We start from the raw sequence: 27,171 nt of genomic DNA, 5'->3' as shown, positions 1-27,171 counted from the left end.
TCACGTTCTGACCTTAGTTCCTTTTCTATGTCTTTATTTTAGTTGGTCAGGGCGTGAGTTGGGGTGGGCATTCAATGTTGTTTTTCTATGTTTTTCTATATTTTGTTCTGTGGTTATATAATATTATATATGTGTTTGGCCTAGCATGGTTCTCAATCAGAGGCAGGTGTCAGTCGTTATATTTAGGCAGCCTGTTTTCTATTGTGTTTTGTGGGTGGTTGTATCCTGTGTTAGTGTTTTCACCATACGGGACTGTTTCAGTTGTTTGTTTGTACTTTTGTTATTTTGTTCAGTGTTCTGTTAATTTATTAAATATATCATTATGGACACTTACCACGCTGCACATTGGTCTGATCCTTGCTACTCCTCCTCTAAAGAAGAGGAATTCCATTACAGAACCACCCACCGCCAAAGGACCAAGCAGCGTGGTATCAGGCAGCAGCAGAAATCTCGGGACACATGGACATGGGAGGAGATTCTGGACGGCAAGGGACCCTGGGCACATTCTGGGGAACATCGCCGCCCCAAAGCAGAGCTGGAGGCAGCGAAAGCTGAGCGGCGGTCGTATGAGGAGGCAGCACGGCAGAGCGGCTGGGACGAGAGGCAGCCCCAAAAATGTATTGGGAGGGTCACACAGGGAGCGTGGCTAAATCAGGTAGGAGACCTGAGCCAACTCCCCGTGCTTACCATGGAGAGAGGTGGACCGGGCAGGCACCATGTTATGCCGTGAGGCGCACTGTGTCCAAGGTGTGCAGGCATAGCCCAGTGCGTTACATCGCAGTGCCTCATATCGGCCGGGATAGAGTGGGCATCGAGCCAGGTGCCATGATGCCGGCTCAGCGCATCTGGTCTCCAGTGCGTCTCCTCGGGCCGAGGTACATGGCACCAGCCCTACGCATGGTGTCCCCGGTTTGCCAGCACAGCCCACTGCGGTCTATTCCACCTCGGCGCACTGGCCTGGCTACGGGAGTATCCAACCAGGTAGGGTTGTGCAGGCTTGGTGTTCGAGACCTCCAGTGCGCCTCCACGGTCCGGTCTATCCGGTGCCTCCTCCATGCACCAGGCCTCTGATGGCAGCCCCCTGCACCAAGCTGTCTCTCCGTCTCCTCCCTACAGGTGCTCCCTCCTGTCCAGCGCTGCCAGAGTCTCCCTCCTGTCCTGAGCTGCCGGAGTCTCCCTTCTGTCCTGAGCTGCCGGAGTCTCCCTCCTGTCCAGCGCTGCCGGAGTCTCCCTCCTGTCCTGAGCTGCCGTAGTCTCCCTCCTGTCCTGAGCTGCCGGAGCCGCCGGTCAGGAGCTGCCGGAATCGCCTTTCACTCCGGAGATGCCGGAGTCTCCCGCCTGTCTGGTGCTGCCGGAATCTCCCGTCCATTCGGGACCTGTTGCTAGGGTCCCCAATCCGGGGTCGTGGCGAGGGTTGCCACTCCTAAGGTGCCACATAAGTGGGCCGAGACTACGGTGGAGTGGGGTCCACGTCCCGCTCCAGAGCCGCCACCGCGGTAAATGCCCACCCAGACCCTCCCCTATACGTTCAGGTTTTGCGGCCGGAGTCCGCACCTTTGGGGGTGGGGGGGGGTACTGTCATGTTCTGACCGTAGTTCCTTTTTTATGTATTTATTTTAGTTGGTCAGGGCGTGAGTTGGGGTGGGCATTATATGTTGTTTTCCTATGTTTTGTTCTGTTATATTTCTATGTGTTTGGCCTAGTATGGTTCTCAATCAGAGGCAGGTGTCAGTCGTTGTCTCTGATTGGGGGCCTTAATTAGGCAGCTTGTTTTCTATTGTGTTTTGTGGGTTGTTGTATCCTGTGTTAGTGTTTTCACCATACGGGACTGTTTCAGTTGTTTGTTTGTACTTTTGTTATTTTGTTCTGTTGATTTATTAAATATATCATTATGGACACTTACCACGCTGCATATTGGTCTGATCTTTGCTACTCCTCCTCTGAAGAAGAGGAATTCCGTTCCAGTTCCTTTTATTCCGTCTTAACCCCATGGCAGTTAAATGTTCTGTTCTCAACGACGTACAGGTTGCTGCTGTAAATATCTGCTCTTAGTCAACTTACCCGGTAAAATAAAAGTAACAATAAAAACAACAGCCTCCATGTCTGGCGGTATTACAGTACAGGTTGCCATACTGTTACAGTGTAACATCTTTTCTCCTGTAACCTTATCAGCTGTTAGGGACTTGGTGTTACAGTTTATCCCTCTAGACTTGTATAATACATGATGGAATGCCAGGTTTTCCCACCCAGGAATTAAAATTAGAAGCTGGACATCTGGACCCCAACTCGGCAGGCTGATGTCAGTACTGGCACTGACCCAGCAGTTGCTGGCCCCACAGGGAGGGCCTCTGCCGTGTTGGCTGCTCCGGCTTTTCCTTCCTGTTCCTCCGTGACATCTTCCTGCCTTGGGGCCCTCTGGGAGCCATTTGAAGGGGCCCTTGTGGGCCCAAGACCCAGACTTTCAGGATAAGCTCAGGCAGCAGCAGCTTCTATTTAGATTTGTTTTGACAGCATATCAGGTTCAAATGCTATTTGAAATTGTTCATATATTTGAGCGTTTGTGTGTTTAGTGTGCCAGGTGGGCGTGGTTTAGGACGCTTCCATTGGTTCCATTGCAACCAGGCAAGCTCACTTGAGCCCAGCTACAGTATTAGACATTTGTTTGAACTCACGTCTGTTGGACAGCAGATAGAGAGGGGAGTGGGACTGGCTGTAACGTAACACACCACTGCAATGCCACTTTGTGACACCTGTCATTTACAGTAATGTAGTAATGTTGGTGACATGACAACATTCCAAATCTGATAACGGTAACTAACTAACTGCAAATATCAACAAAAAAAATTGTCCTTATATTATCAGAGTTGAGGTAACCAACTATTCAAACAAGATGACCTCATGTGTGTTATGGAGAAAATACATATAAGTCAATATGACAGCAATAAGTTGTCTTTATGACAGATGATTATAAAAAAGGGGCTAAATCACAACTTGCACCAGTTTAGAAGTGCTTACAAAGCAACAACTCCCCTCTTAAACCCCCCACCCCACCCCATCCCCCCATACCGCTCCAGCTCCGGGGGCTAGAGTTGTGATTTACACCATTAATATATCAGCAGCTGTGTTTTGCTCGACACAGGCTGCTAGGTGATATTAGGTGTGACTGATCAATAGCACATGTGCATGAAAAGCCCATGAGATTCACTGAAACACACCAGTGCCAAAGAACACCATGCAACTTACTGCTTACTTGGATCCTTTGCAGCTCTTGAAATGCAGCTTCAATACATTCTAAGCTAAAATCATTGAATGGTTTTCTACTCTAAGTACACTGTACTGCAGACCTGAGAATTGATAGACTTGTGGATCTGTAACTCAAACATGTCATTTGTTCAGTTAATAACACTTTACTTAAAGGAAAGTTCCACTCAAAAACTATATTTTGGTATTTGTTTCATTAGTCCACTGTTGATATAGTCCCGACAAATGTTGCATGTCACCAATCAAGTTTCCAAGATATAGGACTTTCAAAATACAGAAAGGCACAATGCTATGGAAGAAGAATGGGGAAGTAACAGTGGATGTGCATTGATACTTGAAATGGAATTATGGCATTATGACATTTTTCAGGAATGGATGCTATCAACCAATCAGCATCCAGGATTCAACCAACCCGTTTTATAATGGCCATCATGAACCGGGCCATTCGAGCCCTGGATGCCGATTGGCTGAAAACCGTGGTATACATGTAACCAGGTCAAAAATTCCGACCTTTGGTTCACAAAGAGCCCTGTGGCTTCAGGCTATTCGGGGTGGGAGAGTGGGAAATGTAGGGACCCATTGCCCAAGTAGTCTACATGTAGCTATGTGTATGGGAAACATTTCATCACAGGTAAGACGTTTAACTTGTTTAGTATAGTCCGTTTGTAACTCCACCTACTACGTGTAGTAGTGTTGTTCTTATGCACAATGCGAAACTGAGTTATTATACCACATGCCCTTGAAGTGCCTTCTTGCATTAAGATTTTTAAAATGTCACCTTGTCGGCTTGGGTTTTCAAACCGGCAAGCTTTTGCTTAGTGGCCAAACTCTAACCATAAATAGAACAGTAAACAAGTAGTTTTGGTCATACCCAGTTTATAAAAGCAATAAGGCACCTCAGGGATTTGTGGTATATGGCCAACATATACTCTGCGTTGTGTCATGCATAAGAACAGCCCTTAGCCGTGGTATATTGGCCATATACCACCACAATATTTACTAAATAAACTAAAGTAAAAAATAAATGAAAAGTAACACAATAAAATAACAATAATGAGGCTATATACAGGGAGTACCGGTACAGAGTCAATGTGTGGGGGTACAGGTTAGGCGAAGTAATTTGTACATGTAGGTAGGGGTAAAGTGACTATGGGTAGATAATAAACAGCGAGTAGTAACAGTCTAAAAAGAAAGGGGGGTGGGGGTAAATTAACCCCTACTTGCTAACATGCAATCATTGGAAAACAAAATGGATGACCTACTATTATCCTACCAACAGGACATTAAGAAGTGTAATATCCAATGTTTCACAGAGTTGTGGCTGAACGACGACATGGAGAATATGGAGCTGGAGGGATATTAAATGCACCGGCAGAACAGAGAAGCTATGTCTGGTAAGACGAGGGGTGGTGGTGTTTGTCTTTTTGTCAATAACAGCTGGTGTGCAATGTCTAATATTAAAGTCTCGAGGTATTGCTCGTCTGAGGTAGAGTGCCTTATGATAAGCTGTAGACCACTCTCTCTACCAAGAGAGTTCTCATCTATATTATTTTTAGCCATCTATTTACCACCACAGACCGATGTTGGCACTAAGAGCGCACTCAACCAACTCTATAAGGCCATAAGCAAACAAGAAAATGCTCACCCAGAAGCGGCACTCCTAGTGGCAGGGGACTTTAATGCAGGCAAACTTAAATCAGTTTTACCACATTTTTACCAGCATGTCACATACAGTATGCAACCAGACTCAAAAAACTCTAGACCACCTTTACTCCACACACAGAGATGCATACAAAGCTTTCCCCCGCCATGCATTTGACAGATCCGACCATAATTTTATCCTCCTGATTCCTGCTTACAAGCAAAAACTTGCTCAATACAGAAGTGGTCAGATGGCGCGGATGCTACGCTACAGGACTGTTTTGCTAGCACAGACTGAAATATGCTCCGGGATTCATCCAATGGCATTGAGGAGCACACCACCTCAATCATCGGCTTCATCAATAAGTGCATTGACGACGTCGTCCCCACAGTGACCATACGTACATATCCCAACCAGAAGCCATGGATTACAGGCAACATCCGCATCGAGCTAAAAGCTAGAGCTGCCGCTTTCAAGGAGCAGGACACTAATCCAGACACCTATAAGAAATCCTGCGATGCCCTCAGATGAACCATCAAACAAGCAAAGAGTCAATACAGGATTAAGATTGAATCCTACTACACAGGACCTGACGCTCAACGGATGTGGCAGTGCTTGAAAACTTTTACGGACTACAAAGGGAAACCCAGACGCGAGCTGCCCAGTGACGCGAACCTACCAGACGAGCTAAATGCCTTCAATGCTCGCTTCGAAGCAAGCAACACTGAAGCAATCACGAGAGCACCAGCTGTTCTGGATGACTGTGTGATATCGCTCTCAGTAGCCGATGTTAAATCAAATCAAATGTTATTTGTCACATGCGCCGAAAACAACAGGTGTAGATCTTATAGTGAAATGCTTACCTATAAGCCCTTAACCAACAATGCAGTTTTAAGAAAATACCTATAAAAAAAAGAAAGAGATAAGAAAAACAAATAATTAAGAAACAGCAGTAAATAACAAAGCGGGGCTATATACAGGGGGTGCCAGTTCAGAGTCAATGTGTCAATGTGCAGTTGCACTGGTGTTGAGACAATTGAGATAATTATGTACATGCAGATAGGCTTATTTAAGTGGCTATGTATAGATAATAACAGAGAGTAGCAGCAGTGTGTGTGTGTGGGGGGGGGGCAAATAGTCTGGGAAGCAATTTGATTAGCTGTTCAGGAGTCTTATGGCTTGGGGGTAGAAGCTGTTTAGAAGCTTCTTGGACCTAGACATGGCGCTCCAGTAGCGCTTGCCATGCGGTGGCAGAGAGAACAATCTGTGACTATGGTGGCTGGAGTCTTTGACAATTTTTAGGGCCTTCCTCTGACACTGTCTGGTATAGAGGTCCTGGATGGCAGGAAGCTTGGCACCGGCGATGTACTAGGCGCACTACCCTCTGTAGTGCCATGTGGTCGAAGGCTAAGCAGTTGCCATAGCAGGCAGTGATGCAACCCGTCAGGATGCTCTCGGTGGTGCAGCTTTAAAACCTTTTGAAGATCTGAGGACCCATGCCAAATCTTTTCAGTCTCCTGAGGGGGAATAGGTTTTGTCCTGCCCTCTTCATGACTGCCTTGATGTGTTTGGACCATGTTAGTTTGTTGGTGATGTGGACGCCAAGGAACTTGAAGCTCTCAACCTGCTCCATTACAGCCCCGTAGATGAGAATGGGGGCGTACTCAGTCCTCCTTTTCCTGTAGTCCACAATCATCTCCTTTGTCTTGATCACGTTGAGGAAGAGGATGTTGTCCTTGCACCACACGGTCAGGTCTCTGACCTCCTCCCTATAGGCTGTCTCATCTTTGTCGGTGATCAGGCCTACCACTGTTGTGTCATCAGCAAACTTAATGATGGTGTTGGAGTCGTACCTGGCCGTGCAGTCATGAGTGAACAGGGAGTACAGGAGGGGACTGAGCACGCACCCCTGAGTGGCCCCCGTGTTGAGGATCAGTGTGGCGGATGTGTTGTTACCTACCCTTACCACCTGGGGGAGGCCCGTCAGGAAGTCCAGGATTCAGTTGCAGAGGAAGGTGTTTAGTCCCTGGGTCCTTAGCTTAGTGATGAGCTTTGAGGGCACAACAGTGGTAGGCCTGATCACCGACTTCAATGAGACAGCCTATAGGGAGGAGGTCAGAGAACTGGCAGTGTGGTGCCAGGACAACAACCTCTTCCTCAATGTGAGCAAGACAATAGAGCTGATCCTGGACTACAGGAAAAGGCAGGGCGAACAGGCCCCCATTAACATCAACAGGGCTGTAGTGGAGCGGGTCGAGAGTTTCAAGTTCCTTGGTGTCCACATCACCAATGATCTATCATGGTCCAAGCACACCAAGACAGTCGTGAAGAGGGCACAAAACATTTTCTCCCTCAGGAGACTGAAAACATTTGGCATGGGTCTCAAGATCCTCAAAAAGTTCTACAGCTGCACCGTCGAGGGCATGGTTGCATCACTGGTTGCATCACCGCCTGGTATGGCAACTGCTTGGCATCTGACCATAAGGCGCTACAGAAGGTAGTGCATATGGCACAGTACATCACTGGGGCCAAACTTCCTGCAATCCAGGACCTATATAATAGTAAAGCCCAAATATTGTCAGAGACTCCAGTCACCTAAGCCATAGACTGTTTTCTCTGCTACCGTACCCGGAGCGCCAAGTCTAGGACCAAAACGCTCCTTAACAACTTCTACCCCCAAGCCATAAGACTGCTGAACAATTAATTAAATGGCCACCGGAGTATTAATTTGACCCCCTGCATACTGACTCGGTACCGGTACCCCTGTATATAGCCTTGTTATTGTTATGTTATTGTGTTTATTTTTTTATAATTTTTTTTAACTTTAGTTTATTTGGTAAATATTTTCTTAACTCTTCTTGAACAGCACTGTTGGTTAAGGGCTTGTAAGTAAGCATTTCACAGTAAGGTCTACACTGTATTCGGCGCATGTGACAAATAAAGTTTGATTTGATAGGACGCTAGTCTATCGCAGGGCCTTACCCCCAATCTCCAAGTCCCATTTGTACAGTGTTTGTATGACTTGGCCGGTGATTGAAGTCCCAACCTTCCAATCTCAGGGTGGACACTATAACCAGAAGCCCCTGAGTTGGTTGAGGCTTTAACTAAAGTGCTACCAATTGTTCAGCTCACTACCTTTAACCATTATTTCCTGATATTGGGCATCGGTTCAGCAATGTGCCACACGTTTTGATGGTTTCCATGAGTAATCATTAGTCTTGACAATAGATCTACTCATGTTGCCTTTCCTGTTTTCCCCTTTAACTTTGTACAGCAAATTCAGAGAATGATGATTCGGAGTGAATAATGTTTTCCTCACACACTTTGCTATGTCCTATCCTTACTAGGCTCAAAGGGCCCTTGGTTGGCCACTTTAGAATCGACCAGCTCAGCTATTTTGGAAAGGCCCCATCTCACACTTCCTTTCAGAGATTCCTTAGCATTGCTCAAGTATGTACTTTAAATTCCCATATATACTTTATCTTCAAAGAATTCACTACATCACCTTGTTGGTGGAGATTTCCACTCCTGACATCACATAAACGGGTTGAAAATGGCAGATCTTGTCATTGTTAAACGCCTAAATTGGAACGCAGTCGCTGTACAGTAACATGCTATACATGACGTCAGAGTTACAGTTTTCCACTTCAATGTTCTGTATTGTTTTTGACGAACAAACTTTATAAATTTGAGCACAGCGCGCGACAAGAAGACCCCCCCCCCATCCCTCCCACTAATTGTGCTACTTTTGCACATTTGTTGTTCTCTGAGTGAGGGAAATGCTGTAAATTGAGAAGTCAATGTGTTCTGAAAGATGAGACATTGTATTTATTATAATCCTCAGCGTTGATGTCATACAAGCAAACCACACACCCGTGAGTCCAAATGTGCACATCACATTTCCATATTTGAAAAATAATGTAAATTACAGTATCAACGTTTATGATCGCTATGTTTGATCCACAGTTAAAAGGATGACTGCCATGTGTTATACCCTGCCTGGGTTGTCCTGGACAGAATGAGCCTATGTTTGTCGTGTTGCATGCAGCGGAACACACACTTGAATGCACTCATGTCATGACTCCATTCTATAAGCCCCAAAATTACAATATGTTTGTCTGAAGTGCCGTTTGAAAGCCTAACACTGTAAGATCATATTGTACAACTTGTTAATCAACTTTATAACCATATTGGCAAGAGAAGACGCTTTCAAATGATTCCCACCTGACCCAGTTTGCAATTTATAATGGAACGTTTTTGGATTGCGTAAAGAAAAACAGTAATTGTGTGGATCCGGGCTGTGTTCCTATCAAAGCTAGGAGAGTTTTTTAAAAATCACCTTATAGTTGAAGGCTCTTTCCTTGAGTCATATACAGTGGGGCAAAACAGTATTTAGTCAGCCACCAATTGTGCAAGTTCTCCCACTTAAAAATATGAGAGAGGCCTGTCATTTTCATCATAGGTACACTTCAACTATGACAGACAAAATGAGAAAAGAAAATCCAGAAAATCACATTGTAGGATTTTTAATGAATTTATTTGCAAATTATGGTGGAAAATAAGTATTTGGTCACCTACAAACAAGCGAGAGTTCTGGCTCTCACAGACCTGTAACTTCTTCTTTAAGAGGCTCCTCGGTCCTCCACTCATTACCTGTATTAATGGCACCTGTTTGAACTTGTTATCAGTATAAAAGACACCTGTCCACAACCTCAAACAGTCACACTCCAAACTCCACTATGGCCAAGACCAAAGAGCTGTCAAAGGACACCAGAAACAAAATTGTAGACCTGCACCAGGCTGGGAAGACTGAATCTGCAATAGGTAAGCAGCTTGGTTTGAAGAAATCAACTGTGGGAGCAATTATTAGGAAATGGAAGACATACAAGACCACTGATAATCTCCCTCGATCTGGGGCTCCACGCAAGATCTCACCCCATTGGGTCAAAATGATCACAGGAACGGTGAGTAAAAATCCCAGAACCACACGGGGTGACCTAGTGAATGACCTGCAGAGAGCTGGGACCAAAGTAACAAAGCCTACCGTCAGTAACACAGTACGCCGCCAGGGACTCAAATCCTGCAGTGCCAGACGTGTCCCCCTGCTTAAGCCAGTACATGTCCAGGCCCGTCTGAAGTTTGCTAGAGAGCATTTGGATGATCCAGAAGAAGATTGGGAGAATGTCATATGGTCAGATGAAACCAAAATAGAACTTTTTGGTAAAAACTCAACTCGTCGTGTTTGGAGGACAAAGAATGCTGAGTTGCATCCAAAGAACACCATACCTACTGTGAAGCATGGGGGTGGAAACATCATGCTTTTGGGCTGTTTTTCTGCAAAGGGACCAGGATTACTGATCCGTGTAAAGGTAAAAATGAATGGGGCAATGTATCGTGAGATTTTGAGTGAAAACCTCCTTCAATCAGCAAGGGCATTGAAGATGAAACGTGGCTGGGTCTTTCAGCATGACAATGATCCCAAACACACCGCCCGGGCAATGAAGGAGTGGCTTCGTAAGAAGCATTTCAAGGTCCTGGAGTGGCCTAGCCAGTCTCCAGATCTCAACCCCATAGAAAATCTTTGGAGGGAGTTGAAAGTCTGTGTTGCCCAGCAACATCCCCAAATCACTGCTCTAGAGGAAATCTGCATGGAGGAATGGGCCAAAATACCAGAAACAGTGTGTGAAAACCTTGTGAAGACTTACAGAAAATATTTGACCTCTGTCATTGCCAACAAAGGGTATATAACAAAGTATTGAGATAAACTTTTGTTATTGAGCAAATACTTGTTTTCCATCATCATTTGCAAATAAATTCCTTAAAAATCCTACAATGTGATTTTCTGGGGTTTTTTCTTCTCATTTTGTCTGTCATAGTTGAAGTGTACCTATGATGAAAATTACAGGCCTCTCTCATCTTTTTGAGTGGGAGAACTTGCACAATTGGTGGCTGGCTAAATACATTGAAATTAGTTAAGAACTGTGCAGTTTGGTGAGGTGTGTGGCCAATTGGAGACACAAGTTAGACATCTCAGTCAAACTCTTGTAATCGTTTTTTTCTCATCTTGCACCTACTCCAAAATGTCAATGAATATTATTTGTATGTTACTGAATGTATACAGAGTATTTTGAGATTTCGGTTTTTGCCAAATGCTGTGAAAAGTACAGTAAATGTAAAATGAACGTAAAATCAACAGTGCAATGTTTGGATTCAGTCTTGTGTCAGGTGAACTGTTGTCTTAACCTTTGGTGTGTTCATTTCCCCATAATCTCAAGTGTTTTCTTTCAATTGCCACCATGGTCATGCATACGCTTTTTATTATTATCATGTTAGAAACATTTCAATATGGCCCAATTTCCACAAGTGTAAGGGGTTAACCATATGAAAACATCACCACAAATGTGTTGGTATGAGGGGCTGAAATTAGACTAGGGACAACAACAACTATGTAAAAATATATTTAATTTCAACGCAAAATACAAAATGGTGTTGAAAAGGCAACCAAATAGTCTCATTTGTTCCTCCAAAATCACATTTCACCAAACCAGCATTATGAGAGGAACATTCTTTTTTTGACAGTCATATTTTTTACAGTCTTTTTCCGCAGTTCGAAGGCATTCTGGCCTATGTGTCGGTCTGTGTAGGAGTAGGTGTGATAGCTGGAGTTTTTCCCTGAGGTGCGGACTTGAACTAAACCATCCTTGGAATTTGAGAGTTGTCTATCTTCGGCTCATTCGTAGTGCACGGGTTGCATGCATTTTCAGACAACCCCGACCATCTTTCCCCTGCAAAAATAAATGTCATGTTCGGTCAATGTTATTCATTAAGATCAGAATTGATTTCTGGAAAATTCTGAAGCGGGAACCATCTGCGACCAACATATGAATACTACATGCATCTTTGTCTTTGGCTTAAATCCATGCTCATTCTCCCTTGTGGATAATACAAATAGTTTAGTGAAATCTAATGTCATTGATATCAACAAACCCTTCCTCGGCTTTTCCTTTAAAGGATATCTAAGCAGACTGAAAATGATATTAATAAATGCACGATGTCCCAACAGGGATCATTTTCCATGTGTGTGTTCTCTCTCAAGAAGCTGTTTGACAGATTTTAGCATGTTTGACAAATTTCCCTTAACTGACGGATGCCCATTATGATGAATCTTCAAGTGACATGGTAAGAAAGTATCTAACAAAATAGGCCTAGTATTGTTTTGATGCCATACTATCATTGTGAAATGACTATTTTTGTAAATGACATTGAATGCACAGAAACAGTAGATTATAATAACATGATGCAATACTAGCTGTCAAATGTGCCACTCGCCCACTTCAGAACCATAGGCTACTGCCTGTCTACTACGGAAAATAAGTTAAATATATTTGAAATTCATACTTGACATAGCACTGTCATGCACGCTTACCCCTTTCCGCTGGTTGCTCAAGCAAAAGGTGCAGATTGTTCTGGGTTGCTTCCCCTCGCCATCTCCTTGCACGCGATACACTGCACTCAAGCACGGCTGCCCATCCTCGCACCCGTCCCCAAGGACAAGAATGTTGGCCAAGTGCGAGATGTAGCTGGACGCCAACCGGAGCGTTTCAATTTTGGAGAGCTTTCTGTCCACCGGCTCCGTGGGTATGAGTGTCCGGAGAGCGGTGAAGGCGGTGTTGACGCTTTGGGTCCGGTCTCGCTCCCTGGCGTTGGCTGTGTTGCGCTGTTTGACCACAACAACCCCACCGACTCCCACCACGCGGGAAATCTGCCGACAAGTTTTCTCTGAAGAGGCACAGCATCCATAGCTCTGGTCCGAGCTGCCGTCGCTCTCGCTGCGGTTCCCCTCGTCGTCCGACATCATGTTGAAGTCAGGAGGATATGAGGAGAAGGGATAAGTTGCCACCGGCCGAAGCATGGTAAAGGCCATGATAAACTAAAGTATAATGAAACTATTCCCTAGAGAAGCCAACAGTTTAATTTGTGGGCATGGACAGCCGTGGAGACCAGAACGTGCATAAGAATTCCCCCTCGAATAAGAAAAAAATGTTTTGACATATCCCCGTAGGATGGTGTGGCCCGGATGGTCAACAGTGAGTGTGTGTAAACGTGCTTGAGTGAGCTCTTATAGCCTACTGTAGCTCTTCAGCAGAAGGGGAGGGGTTGTTCAGGCAAACCAATCTGTCCAAAAGGACCAATAACTGTCCAAAAGAAACCATTTCCCTCCGAAATTATATTATAGACTATAAAGAACTTTTATCATTTTAATAGGTCAGTATCATTTTCAGAAAATGTAGGGAAATGTAATTTACATGATATGGTGGAGTTTCAATTATTTATTTCCCCTTAAACACTGTTTGACACTGGAGGCTGCTTTTGCCATTTAATTATGCACCACAATAAAAAAAGAAGAAGCTATTATTATGAGAAAAACCTTTTGTCCAACATTGCACTAATTTAAATTGGCCTACTACCATTGTTGGATATTCAAAATATGTAATGAGTGTGATTATGCAGAAAGAATGTGAGGTGTGGCACTCAAATCAAATCCTTTATATAAAAATGTTAGGTTTTGGTCAACAAGGACCTACATAAGATATAGAAAGGTAAGTGCACTTACCAAAACTGCTAGAAAGCAAGCAATCTTAAACCACAACAAATTGTTTATTATGTAGGCCCAAGTATACATATTACAGTTTAATATCATGTAATCAAACTAATGTAGGCCTAGGATCATTGACAAGGGGGTTCTAAACTCCATCTCCTCTTAAAAATAATAACACTTTACTTAAAGCATCCAAGTATGATGCTTTATAAGTTATGTATAACTTCACAACATTACAATGTCTTATAACAAGGTATATGTTATGTCTCTCTATAGGTATTAGTCTAAAGCCCCTGTGACAGATTCTGTCCTCAGAGGCCAATCTAAGAGTGGCACAACGGTGAGCCCTGGTTAGTTTGTTTAAAGGGTTAAGTGAGCTGGGTAAATAAACAGGCAGCAGATGCTGGAGGTGATCAAGCCCTCCACTTTCTCTGGTTGCGGCCCCAAATGGCACCCTATTCCCTATATAGTGCACTACTTTTGATGGACCCTGATAAAAAGTAGTGCACTATAAAGGGAATAGGGTGCTGTTTGGGATGCTCACACAGAGTGCGGAAAAGCAAATGGCTTCCAGATTCTCTGGTGTTAGCCATCAAAAGGCCTGTTTGGCTTGCTTTACAAACAACCTCTGACACATCGAACCACCGGCAGACCCTGCTGGCTCTGGCACTAGCTCAGCTGCACCAACAATGGTGACCTGCAGAAGACCCGGTGCCCACTCATAAACTGGGACACCACAAGCCAAGGTTATTTTTACTGCTCCTCAGCCGGGCAGCAACACGACCCCTTACTCACTTTCCCCCAGATCACAGTTTGGAACCGTAAATACTTTGTCCCCCCCCCACACCAAGGAATACCACTTAAAACTTGTTGAGGTGATTAACTAAGGGATATTTAGTTTGCAGTCAGTGTCCTCCAAAGTAGTGTTTGTAGGTGTGCAATGAGAAGGTGGTATTTAAGTGCAATTTATAGACTATGGTGCAAAAAGTAATTGGTCATTTTTTAGGACAGAAAAATAAGAAATAAAAAACGACATTTGCAAGAAACCACGAGTTGTGACCATTACATGACAAAAGAAAGTGGAAAAACAAGATAACGTTTTTAAGTGATGTCTGTATAGGCAGGCAGCTGAACAGTGTGTCACAACAGGCCTGACAAATAGCCCCCTTTAGGACAATACACCAACTCCTCCTGACTGTTTTCTCTCTTGGACAACTCCTGCACTGTTTTGAGTGATGTTATGGTGACCACATCGTGAGTCAGACCCAATATTGTAATAGAGCCAGCAGAGCGCTGCCATGATGACCCGCTAGGGTTAGATACTCTCTGTAGTCAGGCGTGTTGACTCATGGATGCCTCGGAGAAAACCGATAAAACCCTGACCCAGAGCAGCTCTAGCCTGGTCCCAGATCTGTTTGTGCTATCTTGCCAACACCTGTGGTCATGAAGTCATCACACACTCTTAGATAAAAAGGTTATATCTAGAACCTTAAAGGGTTTTTCGACTGTCCTCGTAGGAGAACCCTTTGAAGAAAACTTTTTAGTTCCAGGTAGAACTATTTTGGGTTCTATGTAGGATTCTCCAATGTGGACAGCTGAAGAACCCTTTTTTTCTAAGAGTGTAGGAGTTGGCAAGACAACACAAACAGATATAGAACCAGGCTAGAGTAGCTATACCAAATATCACCCTGCCAGCTGCAGCTCTCCTAGAATATTGGGGGCGTACAATAGATTTTAATATTGACAATACTTCCAGCATGAGGTTTTTGTACAGAAAAGTAAATGCAGTGGTAGGATATGAGGTCTGAATAACATTTCAGATGCCTATATCACTCATTTAGAGAGACTGCTCCAACAGAAGTGGTTATTGCTGCAAACATCACACCGTTTTTGTGGAGGAGGTGCATCATGATGTCTGTATTAAACAGAACGTCGCTGCCCCTCCCACCTGTGGGGAAAACAAGGTTAACTAGGTTACTCCATTGGCCCACAGCAAAAACATGACATTTTTCAAACACAATTTTCATTTTGTCTGCTTGTTTAAATCAATGACAAAACTACATTTAAGAAAAGTACAACTTGTCTAAAGATGACTTTTCAACATTGCCTTCTGCAGAGCATTTTCACTTAGAAAAATCTAATATTGTAGCTTCTCTCATGCCCTTTGTCATTTCGGTGCTAGTGTAACCGATGTGAAATGGCTAGCTAGATAGCGGTGGTGCGCGCTAAAAGCGTTTTAATCGGTGACGTCACTCGCTCTGAGACCTTGAAGTAGTGCTTCGAGGGTGACTGTTGATGTGTGCAGAGGGTCCCTGGTCCGAGCCCAGGTAGGGGCAAGGAGAGGGACGGAAGCTACACTGTTACACTAGCAGCCACGTGTGTGAGTGCTAGCTAGCTACTGACTGGAACATTAAGCTAGGCAAGACCAATAACACAAACAAACGGACTATACAGTTTAGCTAGAAATAGTGAGTGGAGTTACAAACGGACTATACTAAACAAGCCTTACCTGTGATGAAATGTTTCCCATACACATAGCTACGTGTTGTCCCACTCTCCCACCCCGAAAAGCCGGCTCTGTTTCCTACATGGGAAATATTATTTTCCCCCAATTTGTGGGCGTGGTCGAGGGAAATTCCTTATTATTATGGGAATACTGTCTGGGACTATTTAATGCTGAAACACATCAGTTGTCATTGTCACTATATAACGTATTAAATATAAGAACATTACACTTTTTATTCTACTTTAATATCTATCAATACCATATTTCCAGTTTGTCCCTCAGTTCATGCAACTTGGTAGGACTATAAAGTAGCAATAGTATACTTTTTTGACCCCTTAAATGTGACCTAAAGATGAGGCTTTCAATCTAACCCTCCCCCCCTCTTTTTTCTCTCTCTGCCTAGCTCTCTCCCGCCCTTCCAAAGATACTGATTGTCTTACACAGCTTTCCACATGCTGAGTTATCTGGACAGGTGGGAGTGTCAGTTAAAATCAGCACTAAATGGCCCTATACTTCAGTAGTCTGACTACACCACAATATATTTACTCTAGTTTCACTTGATTTGAGGATTACATGAACAAATTATGAAAAATGTACATGTTTGAGACTGGTCCAATGAGGTAGGTCCAATGTTCCCTTAAAACATTATTTAAAAAATCATAATGTAGGCCTACCAGAGTGGCCGACCATCCAAAACAATGGAGAAAATGCATCCTATAACATTTTAACATGGAAACAGCTGTTCTATCATTCAGCCTACAGTAGCAGCCAATGTTTGGTGTTCAATGTAGGCCTACATTTCATGCGACTTTTGAAAAAACATGCAGGGCTTGACATGAACCTGTTTATTCACTTGTCCTTCAGAGGTGACTGGAAATGGAGGTGAGTGAAAATGTTGTATTGTGTTTGATGCAAGAAAACACTTTACAAAATAAAATCAATTATTATTCCCAGAGAGTCAGATGAAAATATTAGCCTCTGCCTATTAGCTACTTAGCTATCTCAAAATACAACACTGCCCCTTTAAGACATAAACGCTCTTTACCTGACCTGTTTTTCAAAGATGGCTAGAAATGTACATGTTTTGTGTTCTTGTAGGAAGCAATCACTCTCCCAATGTTGACCAGAAATGAGAGAGAACAGGGCCAATAACTCCATACAACTAGCAATGAATATGAACATACAGTTAGTGTACACGTGGCTACATGCAGCTCTCGCGGTGATCTCAAAACAAGCACATCTACTCACGTCTGCTGGTGCCTGTTAATGCAATAGAATCCTAATGTGATGCTCTTTGCAAAATCTCTTGCATAGGTTTTGCATACTAAGTCTTGCATAGTTAGTTTTATTTCGGTATGTTGCATTGAAAGTGGCTAATATCAACCCCTCTGAATCAGAGAGGTGCCTTTATCGAGGTCATCGGGGCCTGGGGAGCAGTTGTTGTGGGGGTTAACTGCCTTGCTCAGGGGCAGAACAGCAGATTTTCCCAGAACAGCAGATTTTCTGGTTTGAGATAGTACTTAGATATGTTTCCTATATAATAACAATGCATTTTGTTACATTGCTAGATAGATTAAAAAACAGCAAACATTTCCTATTATAGGTGACATTCTCTCAAGGTTACACTTGCTGGGTCAAGTATTGACCTGGGGACATTTGGGTGGTATTTTTGGTGGGACGGACGGATATCCAAACGGAGTAGGTGCCGAGGTTTGATGAACTAACTATCATGTCATCATCATCTCCTCTGAGACCCTCATCTCTCCCAGACAGTTTGGAGGTCCACCCCTCGATCACAACAGGAAGTTTTCTCACACGCGACGATTCTTTGGAGAAGCCTGCTAACAGGCCTTAATGGTCGCCTGGCCGGGCCTGCGGTTCCTCTGACCCACATTAGACAGCTTCCTCTTGGACCGCATGGGACCTCGGGACCCTTGTCTCAACTCCATGGTGTTCACGGGCCGGCTAGTTTATCAGGCTGCAGAATCTACAAGAACCTACAAGGCGGGCCATAAAAGCTCCTCTTTTATGATCCTACTTCCAAGGTTGAAGATTTGATCAGATTTAATAAAGGTAGGCTATAAAAGGCCTCTTCCGCTATATCCCTCTGACGTAACGTGCTCTTGATTTGGGCCCCTTGTATCCTCAGTCGCGATTGGCTGAGAGTGGACCTGGAGTGGGGATACGGATTCTTTTGTTAATTGTTTTGATGTTTTTTTATGTATAGTGTGTGGGGTCTGGCTGTTTTTAATAGCTAGGTACATCCTTTTCATGGACTGGGGTTTAGAATAGCGTGTGTATGTGGGATGGGTGTTTGTGTGTACGGACCGCATTGTGTCTAAAAATAGTAGTCTGGAGTGCACTGAGACACATAGCTGTGTTTTCCCATGGGGGACCCAGTGGCCGGGGGCCGAAAAGGGAAGTTTCTGGGCCCCTGTCTGGGCCAGAGGGGGGAAAGGGGCCTGGTTCTCATGACACCTGACCCAGTCCACATCCTGTCCTCAGCCCCACAGCGTGGTGTGGTTAGGGGGCCGAGCCGGGCTAGTGGAAAGCCTCTGACCCAAACTAGATCCGGATGGCACTCTGACTGGCTCTCTGACTGGCTCTCTGGAGGCACAAGCATGGGGGAAACACACTGCTGTCACACCCTACATGGTGGTTTTCCCTATGTACTGTATACTAAGGACTGACTGGTTGGTCGTACAAACCTTGTTTGTTTGATGGATCCTTTTTCATAAAAGTGGTAGCCCCCTCTGCTGCTCAAGAGAAGAGCTACAGTTAAAGTAAATAACTGATGGTTGGTTGTCTGTTATTTGTTAGTTGAATTAACTCAAAGTTGTTGTGTGAAGCAAGAAGGATTCAAACAAAATGTATTCTGAATTCGTTGATACTTTTGTTTTCTTAATGGTTTATGTGTCAGATAATGTTACCTCGAGTGAACATGTGTGTTAAGTTGATGATGGTTGACCCCTTGAAAATGGAACACGGCACAGAGAACAACTTAGTGAAAATATGATATTTTAATCATTAATATTACTTGGTAAAAGTTCAAGGCATTTTTTCAAGGCTTTTCATGATTACATACAAAGTTGAGGACAATTCAAATTCAACAGCTGTATTGTAGACCTACATAGGGCAAATAATTAATGGTACCAATACTTAATAATGGTATAAAAATTTGACTTTACATGTCTTTACATGTCTGACTATCACATTGTAGCTTACAATTACATCCTTTGCATAGATTCAAAAACAAAGGGGCATATTAATAATTTCCTACGTAGAACACAAATATATCAACAACTATTGTGAATGAGATCAGATATAGCACTACTTAGTCTCAGAAATATATTACAGAATTTTATAAGATGTTCAATTCATAAATCAAATCAATTCACAACATAACCAATCAATTCATAATTTGATAAATAAATAAATACATAAATTAAAAAATGTATAAATAAACAAATATGTCTCTTGTGGAAGACATGTTTAAGGGGAATTAAGAGCTAATTGGCATATAAAATAATACTGGAATGTAAATTATTGCAAGTAAATAAATAAGAATTCATAAAATAAATATTGAAAAAAATATATAAGTTATTCAGTCTTCATCATCAGTTATCTTCTATGTTCTTGAACAACCCTCAATGCCATTATTATTGCTCTCTACCAAAAGGCAGGAAGAGGAAGATGAGTGTTGAGGAGTGCTCTCTTTGACAAGGGTTGTGTTTATTAGGCACTGAATGGAAGAAATCGGACTGAAACAAGGAGAGGGACTACCTGGATTTGTCCAATAAGAAACCCTCATTTTCGCTTTCAGTTACGAAGCATTTTAAAATATTTTCTGTTATATGCCCTAATGAACACAACCCTGGTCTCTCTTGTAAGAAGATGTTATCTCAGTGAAACCGACCTGGATAAATAAGCTGAAATAGAAAATAAACTGATCCCTGATCAGTCCTCAGAGCAGCAGTCCTCTTCGTCTCCAGAGCCCTTGAAGCAGGCCGACTCGTAGTGCTTGTTCAGGTAGGACTTGAGTACAAAGCTCTTGCTGCAGTGCTTGCACTCATAGTGCTTGAAGGCTGAGTGCGTCTGCATGTGGGCACGCAGGTTGGAGCGGTCCGCAAAAGCTTTGCCACAGTGGGCACAGGCAAATGGTTTTTCGCCCGTGTGCGAGCGCATGTGACCCTGCAGCAGCCACGGCCGGCTGAACGCCTTGCTGCACACGCTGCACTCGTGCCGCAGGTCGTGGGTGAGCATGTGCATGGCCAGCGCCGGCATGGACACATAGGCCTTGTGGCACGTGGGGCACGTCCTGGCCTGCTGGCCATCCAGGCTGCGGTGCGTCTGCTTGTGGCGGCTCAGGTTGGATGAGGTGGCGTAGGTCTTGCCACATTCGCCACACGTGTGGCGGCCCGGTCCCTTGGATTTCCCGGAATTCCCTTTGGCAGCCTTAGCCGCTGTGGCTCTTGTGGAGCTTTCTTCTGTACTGCTATCTCTCTCTTCACCTTCCTTGTGTTGGTGCCTGTGGTTGGCCCTTTTTCGAGAGCGGCCATCGGAGATGAGGAAAGTATCCACTGGGTAGTAGATGCTGCTATCCGAGTCGGTGGTGACGCTCGAGTGGGGGCTGTCGGGCTGCTCCATGTCATGGTCAGAGTAGTCCTCCCCCCCGCTGCTCCCCGTGCTTCCCGGAGAGTACAGGGGCCCCACAGAGAGCCCGGTCTGCTGCTTCGAACCCAGCTCCTTTGTGCTCTGGCATATTGAGGGGATGACATAATCCTGGATGTAGCCTGTAGCGGGTTGGAAGAGAAAGAATTTGAATAAATAAGGGCATACATTTATAAATAAATAAATAAATAAATAATTTATTACAAAATACGTTTTGGGGTCGAGGATGTTATGGTTTTATGATTCCAGCACTCTTTCTGATGCCAGTTGAAAGCATCTTGTTGTTTTTTTTTTTTTTTTGTTGAGCCATTGAATAAAAACCTCTCACTGGGCACAGACGTCGATTCAACGTCTGTTCAACGTTAGTTCAACATAATTTCATTGAAATTACATGGAAATGACGTTGATTCAACCAGTGTGTGTCCAGTGAGCTGGATCTTCCATGCGTTGCGAATCAATATGAAACTATACAAGAAACCAAAAGCAAGTACTTGGTTCAGCAAGATTTGCAAATTAAATATGAATGACTCTTCGGTGCACCGTTTTTCAGCGATAAATAACTCATCCGGCTCAGAACAAGGGTTGTATCCCAAATGGCACCATATTCCCTATATAATGCACTACTTTTGACCAGGACCCATAGGGAATAGGGTGCCATTTGGGACGCATCTAAGGACAATCTTTGCTAGCTACATCAAAAACACCATCACATACGAAACACAAGTTCTATGCACTGACACAACAGTCATAAAATGAAACACACTTGTTAGTTCTCCACAACCGATCCACCTGTCACCTTCCCCAACCAAAGCCACCATATATAAATCTGGGCCGAAACAGAATGTCTAAGAAGAGAAATTCCCCAAAGCTCTAATTCATTTTAATCAGATCATTCTCCATTAGTGGCGTATTGAAAGTGCCTGTGAGTATGGTAATAGAGAGATTGAATGACAGGTGCAGTGTCATTTGAGGATGGGGATGGAAAGGAGGAGTTATAGTCTGATCTTGACAGCAGTATATTGTGCTCCCCCTGCAACACAAAGAGATTCAGACAGCTGGCATCCTAAATCTGGGAACAGATTATCCGGCGAGCCAAAGCTCTGTGGTTATGAAGGACATTCCACCAACAACAAGAACAAAACACACCACACATTTTTGATGGAAGTGTTTTGCCCTGAAATCACAGTATGAGTTGACAAAACCTGTACATCTAAAGTTGGTTGTACTCCCCTCTCATTTTTTTGAATCCATTTTGTGACATCATAAACAAATGATGTTACATAAAGCATGTTGCCCTTTCCCATTTAAGGTAATATGTTCTAATGTATGCTCTTTTTCACCATTTAACATTGAGTTTTGTCAATTCATCAGAGAAACATTATATTTTGTCAATGGATTTTAGAGGGGGAGAGAGAGGGATTTCATTTCTGCAATTCGACCCCCTGTGGGTATCTAGCATCCTGTAAGATCAGATGGGATGGAGGAGGTTGAGGAGATGGAGATATGGAGGGGGGTTGGTGATGATAAGGGGAAAAGCTCAAGAATAACAGCTAAGGACAAACCAGTCCCATGTGGATATCTGCTTTCTGGTGGTGATGGATAGATTTGGACCTCACAAAGGCTTGGATGGGATTTCAAGCCTAATGTACGCATCCATGTATACCATTATGTATGTACACAATAGTATTAAAGCCTGTTGTGTGATCTGCTCAGTATTAAATTGATTGGTCCAGTGTGACCTGAATACTATTTAGCATCACTAGAGTTAGAAAACAAAAAGATTGAATTGAAAACACAACATCACAGGCTTCATGGCAGAAGACATGGATCAAGAGGTTGATCCGTTTACTGAATATTTTTTTAAATAAAAGTAATTTTTAAAACAAATGCTTTTGTGATTTTTTCATTCCTGAACAAATACAGTATTGCAACAAAAAAAATATCTAAAATCTACAACTCTAATCTATATACTCTTGAGTGGCGCTGCGGTCTAAGGCACTGCATCTCAGTGCTAGAGGCGTCACTACAGACCCTGGTTTGATTCCAGGCTATATCACAACCGGCTGTGATTGGGAGTCCCATACGGCGGCGCAGAATTGGTCCAGCATCGTTAGGGTTTGGTTGGGGGAGGCCGTCATTGGAAATAAGAATTTGTTCTTAACTGACTTGCTTAGTTAAATAAAGGTTAAATAAACATAAAATAATAAAAAATATACAGCAAACAAATTAATGATGAAAATGCACTTTTTGTTTTCAATGTGTAGACAGAATTTTTAAGTAATCTTGACCCACCATTTTCACTCAAATGGACCGCCAAGTTGGTGGTGGACTCAGTGATGGCACGTGTGAGTGTGTATGATCCGTCGTTGTGATGCTGATGAGGATGATTGGAGGAGGAGAAATCGTGGACCTTCAGTTGCTTCACCAAAAAGGAACGTGGCATTTTCTTGACGGGCTGTTCCTAATACCACATATGAAGAACAAAACTGCACAGGAAAAAGTCAAAGACCTGCACCCTGTAGAAAAGGCCTCAAGTCAAAGAAAACCAAAATGGTGGTGGAGGATGCTTAAAGATGCTCTGAGATTTCCCTCACTGCTAAAACTCCCAGGCCTGAATAGCCTGAAAAGCCTCAGTCTGAATGCCAGAAGGAAGAGAAACAGAAAGGACAGAAGAGAAAGGGAAAAGTGAAAGACAAAGGATAGGAGAAAGAACACAGAGAAAGAAATAAAGTGTAGAGAGATAGAGGGCTAGAGAAGAGGAGATGGCTAGACTAGCTGCGCTCAGCACTCGCACAGGCTTTTATATGGAACACAAGTCCCCTAAGATCAGGTGGTGCCTTTGGAAAAGGGAGCCTGCTTAGCATTAATCCATCAAACATCCCCAGGGACACACATCAAATTACCACAAGCCGTCTGTGCATGCCAGTGCGCGCGCACACACACACACACACACACACACACACACACACACACACACACACACACACACACACACACACACACACACACACACACACACACACACACACACACACACACACACACACACACACACACACACACACGAGTGCACATGCACATTGCAGCCAACTCCCCCTCCTCCCCTCCCACCCCCACTCTTTTACCCCTTCATCACTCCGCTCACACACAGAGAGAGAGAGAGAGAGAGAGAGAGAGAGAGAGCAGACAATAGCATGGCTGAAACACGTGGGTGACACTACACACAACATCTTGTCTCCTATTGTCATACCCCCTTCTGCAGATATTAGAATATTTAACAGCTAAATGCTGATTAATGGAATTTGATTTCATAACGATCATCTTCTTTTATAAGTATTTGGCAGTGGAGGCTGCTGAGGGGAGGACAGCTCATGGTAATGGCTGTAACTGAGCAAATGGAATCGCATCAAACACATATAAACCATGTGTTTGATACCATTCCACTACCAGGCATGATGACTCCTTGCTGTCCCCAGTCCACCTGGCCGTGCTGCTGCTCCAGTTTCAACTGTTCTGCCTGCGGATATGGAATCCTGACCTGTTCACCGGACATGCTACCTGTCCCAGACCTATTATTTGACCATGCTGGTCATTTATGAACATTTGAACATCTTGGCCATGTTCTGTTATAATCTCCACCCGGCACAGCCAGAAGAGGACTGGCCACCCCTCATATCCTGGTTCCTCTCTAGGTGTCTTCCTAGGTTTTGGCCTTTCTAGGGAGTTTTTCCTAGCCAACATGCTTCAACACCTGCATTGCTTGCTGTTTGGGGTTTTAGGCTGGGTTTCTGTACAGCACTTTGAGATATCAGCTGATGTACGAAGGGCTTATATAAATACATTTGATTTGATTTTGTTTTGAATACCACGAGCCCGTCCTCCCCAATTAAGGTGCCACCAACCTCCTGTAAATGGGGATATGGATTTTAACAAAAGGTAATATATAGGCAACTGCCAAAATAAAGGAAACATTGAAATGAGGTAGTATATTGAAGTAAATTGAAAATAGGTGCTTTCACACAGGTGTGGTTCCTAAGTTAATTCAGAAATTAAAACATCCCATCATGATTAGGGTCATGTATAAAAAATGCTGGGCAGCCCATTATTGTGGCTACCATGACTAGAAGAAGAGATCTCAGTGACTTTGAAAGAGGGAGCATAGAGGGTGTAAAGGGTTTGTGTGTCTCAGTCACAGGATCTCAACCCAATTGAACAGTTATGGGAGACTCTGGAGCGGTGCCTGAGACGGCGTTTTCCACCACCCTCAACAAAACACCAAATTCCAGACAGTTGTAGAATCTATGCCAATGTGCATTGAAGCTGTTCTGGCGGCTCGTTGTGGCCCAACGCCTTATTAATGCACTTTATGTTGGAGTTTCCTTTATTTTGGTAGTTACATGTACATATATGTGGCAGAGGCTGTAAAATGTGAATGTAGCCATCAGCCGTACATATTGAATTGGATGTAATGAACGGAGGGCATTACATTGCGATGTGTACCTCTCCAGCATAAACCACATTTTACATTTACATTGTTGACATTTCCGAGATACTGCAATCAGTGCTGAGACCACAGCTGCTATTGTTCACTCTCATCCCTGATTGTATGTTTCTGGCAGTTTTATGTCCACTTAAGAATATCTTGACCCCAACGTCAACCGGACGTGACTTTTGGTCTGGCGGCTGGTACTCGGCTTTACCAAGGCCTGGACAGTGAGGATACACACACTCACACACACACAGGTGGGTTTATAGATTCTAAAGGTACAGTTGGACTAAATCGTGGGCTATGTGACTTGAAAATTCTTTGGATGTATTTTTGCTAAGGCACGAACAGAAGGAAAACCCTCTCCAACAACAAGAAAAGCGATATGCCTAATTCCATTCCTTTTGTGTTTCATTTCTTTTGGGGGAAACAAGTGTTTTACTCATACAAGGAACAAGGTAATGGTAGAAAATGTGCAATCCTGAAAATCTGTAAAGATACTTACACATAAAGTACAACGTGTGTTTTTACTCCATACACAACATTGATTAATTTTGTGTGCGACTATGCACTATGTGACTAGCTAACCGCATAGCAAATAGGCCATACAGTGTGTTAGTAGGGAGTGGCTATTGTTGTCTGTTTTAGTAGAGATAATTGAGATAATTTGTGCTAATCGCATCCAGTCATTGGTGGAGGGCCCTCTGCAAAACAAATGCAGGTCCTTTTCACAAAGAACGTCTTTTCAGCGCTTCGCTAAAGTTGCTTTCTTCAGCACCTGACAATGAGACAGCTGCAAGCCAATGAATGAGCCTGATTGTTTTGTCCATTAATCGGCAGTAACCAGAGAGTGAATCTGAGAAAAGAAAGGAATTAACTTGTTTTCACCTTCACTCACTTATTTCTGAGTATGTACCGAGTTGAAAATGAAGAATTATTCTTTAAAAAAAATACTTTTTGTGTAGTTTTATACATACAGTGGGGCAAAAAAGTATTTAGTCAGCCACCAATTGTGCAAGTTCTCCCTCTTAAAAAGATGAGAGAGGCCTGTAATTTTCATCATAGGTACACTTCAACTATGACAGACAAAATGAGAAAAGAAAATCCAGAAAATCACATTGTAGGATTTTTTAATGAATTTATTTGCAAATTATGGTGGAAAATAAGTATTTGGTCACCTACAAACAAGCAAGATTTCTAGCTCTCACAGACCTGTAACTTCTTCTTTAAGAGGCTCCTCTGTCCTCCACTCGTTACCTATATTAATGGCCCCTGTTTCAACTTGTTATCAGTATAAAAGACACCTGTCCACAACCTCAAACAGTCACACTCCAAACTCCACTATGGCCAAGACCAAAGAGCTGTCAAAGGACACCAGAAACAAAATTGTAGACCTGCACCAGGCTGGGAAGACTGAATCTACAATAGGTAAGCAGCTTGGTTTGAAGAAATCAACTGTGAGAGCAATTATTAGGAAATGGAAGACATACAAGACCACTGATAATCTCCCTCGATCTGGGGCTCCACGCAAGATCTCACCCCGTGGGGTCAAAATTATCACAAGAACGGTGAGCAAAAATCCCAGAACCACACCGGGGAACCTAGAGAATGACCTGCAGAGAGCTGAGACCAAAGTAACACAACCTACCATCAGTAACACAATACGCCGCCAGGGACTCAAATCCTGCAGTGCCAGACGTGTCCCCCTGCTTAAGCCAGTACATGTCCAGGCCCGTCTGAAGTTTGCTAGAGAGCATTTGGATGATCCAGAAGAAGATTGGGAGAATGTCATATGGTCAGATGAAACCAAAATATAACTTTTTGGTAAAAACTCAACTCCTCGTGTTTGGCGGACAAAGAATGCTGAGTTGCATCCAAAGAACACCATACCTACTGTGAAGCATGGGGGTGGAAACATCATGCTTTGGGGCTGTTTTTCTGCAAAGGGACCAGGACGACTGATCCGTGTAAAGGAAAGAATGAATGGGGCCATGTATCGTGAGATT

General features: G+C 43.5%; 2 protein-coding genes and 1 long non-coding RNA gene across 3 annotated transcripts; all 3 read right to left on the bottom strand.

Annotated features, from left to right (window-relative positions):
• Positions 1–11,345: 11,345 nt before the first annotated feature.
• LOC112255527 (transcription factor 15) lies at positions 11,346–12,992 on the bottom strand. Its single transcript, XM_024428511.2, has 2 exons — positions 12,330–12,992; positions 11,346–11,688 (listed from the first exon to the last, which is right to left on the bottom strand). The coding sequence occupies exons 1-2, from the start codon at positions 12,825–12,827 to the stop codon at positions 11,623–11,625; spliced, it is 564 nt and encodes a 187-aa protein (XP_024284279.1). The 5' UTR covers positions 12,828–12,992; the 3' UTR covers positions 11,346–11,622.
• A 437-nt stretch (positions 12,993–13,429) lies between these two features.
• Positions 13,430–16,104, bottom strand: LOC121846853. Its single transcript, XR_006083841.1, has 2 exons — positions 16,012–16,104; positions 13,430–15,450 (listed from the first exon to the last, which is right to left on the bottom strand). It is a non-coding gene; the product is annotated as an uncharacterized LOC121846853 (long non-coding RNA).
• A 2,949-nt stretch (positions 16,105–19,053) lies between these two features.
• On the bottom strand, positions 19,054–23,351 carry LOC112255526 (transcriptional repressor scratch 1-like). The gene is made up of 2 exons (XM_024428510.1): positions 22,972–23,351; positions 19,054–20,801 (listed from the first exon to the last, which is right to left on the bottom strand). Exons 1-2 carry the CDS (start codon positions 23,120–23,122, stop codon positions 19,966–19,968), a joined length of 987 nt encoding a protein of 328 aa, XP_024284278.1. The 5' UTR covers positions 23,123–23,351; the 3' UTR covers positions 19,054–19,965.
• Positions 23,352–27,171: the final 3,820 nt, after the last annotated feature.

The sequence above is a fragment of the Oncorhynchus tshawytscha genome, linkage group LG07 (assembly GCF_018296145.1).
Source record: "Oncorhynchus tshawytscha isolate Ot180627B linkage group LG07, Otsh_v2.0, whole genome shotgun sequence".
NCBI lineage: Eukaryota > Metazoa > Chordata > Actinopteri > Salmoniformes > Salmonidae > Oncorhynchus > Oncorhynchus tshawytscha.
This window is presented reverse-complemented; position numbering and strand designations above follow the sequence as displayed.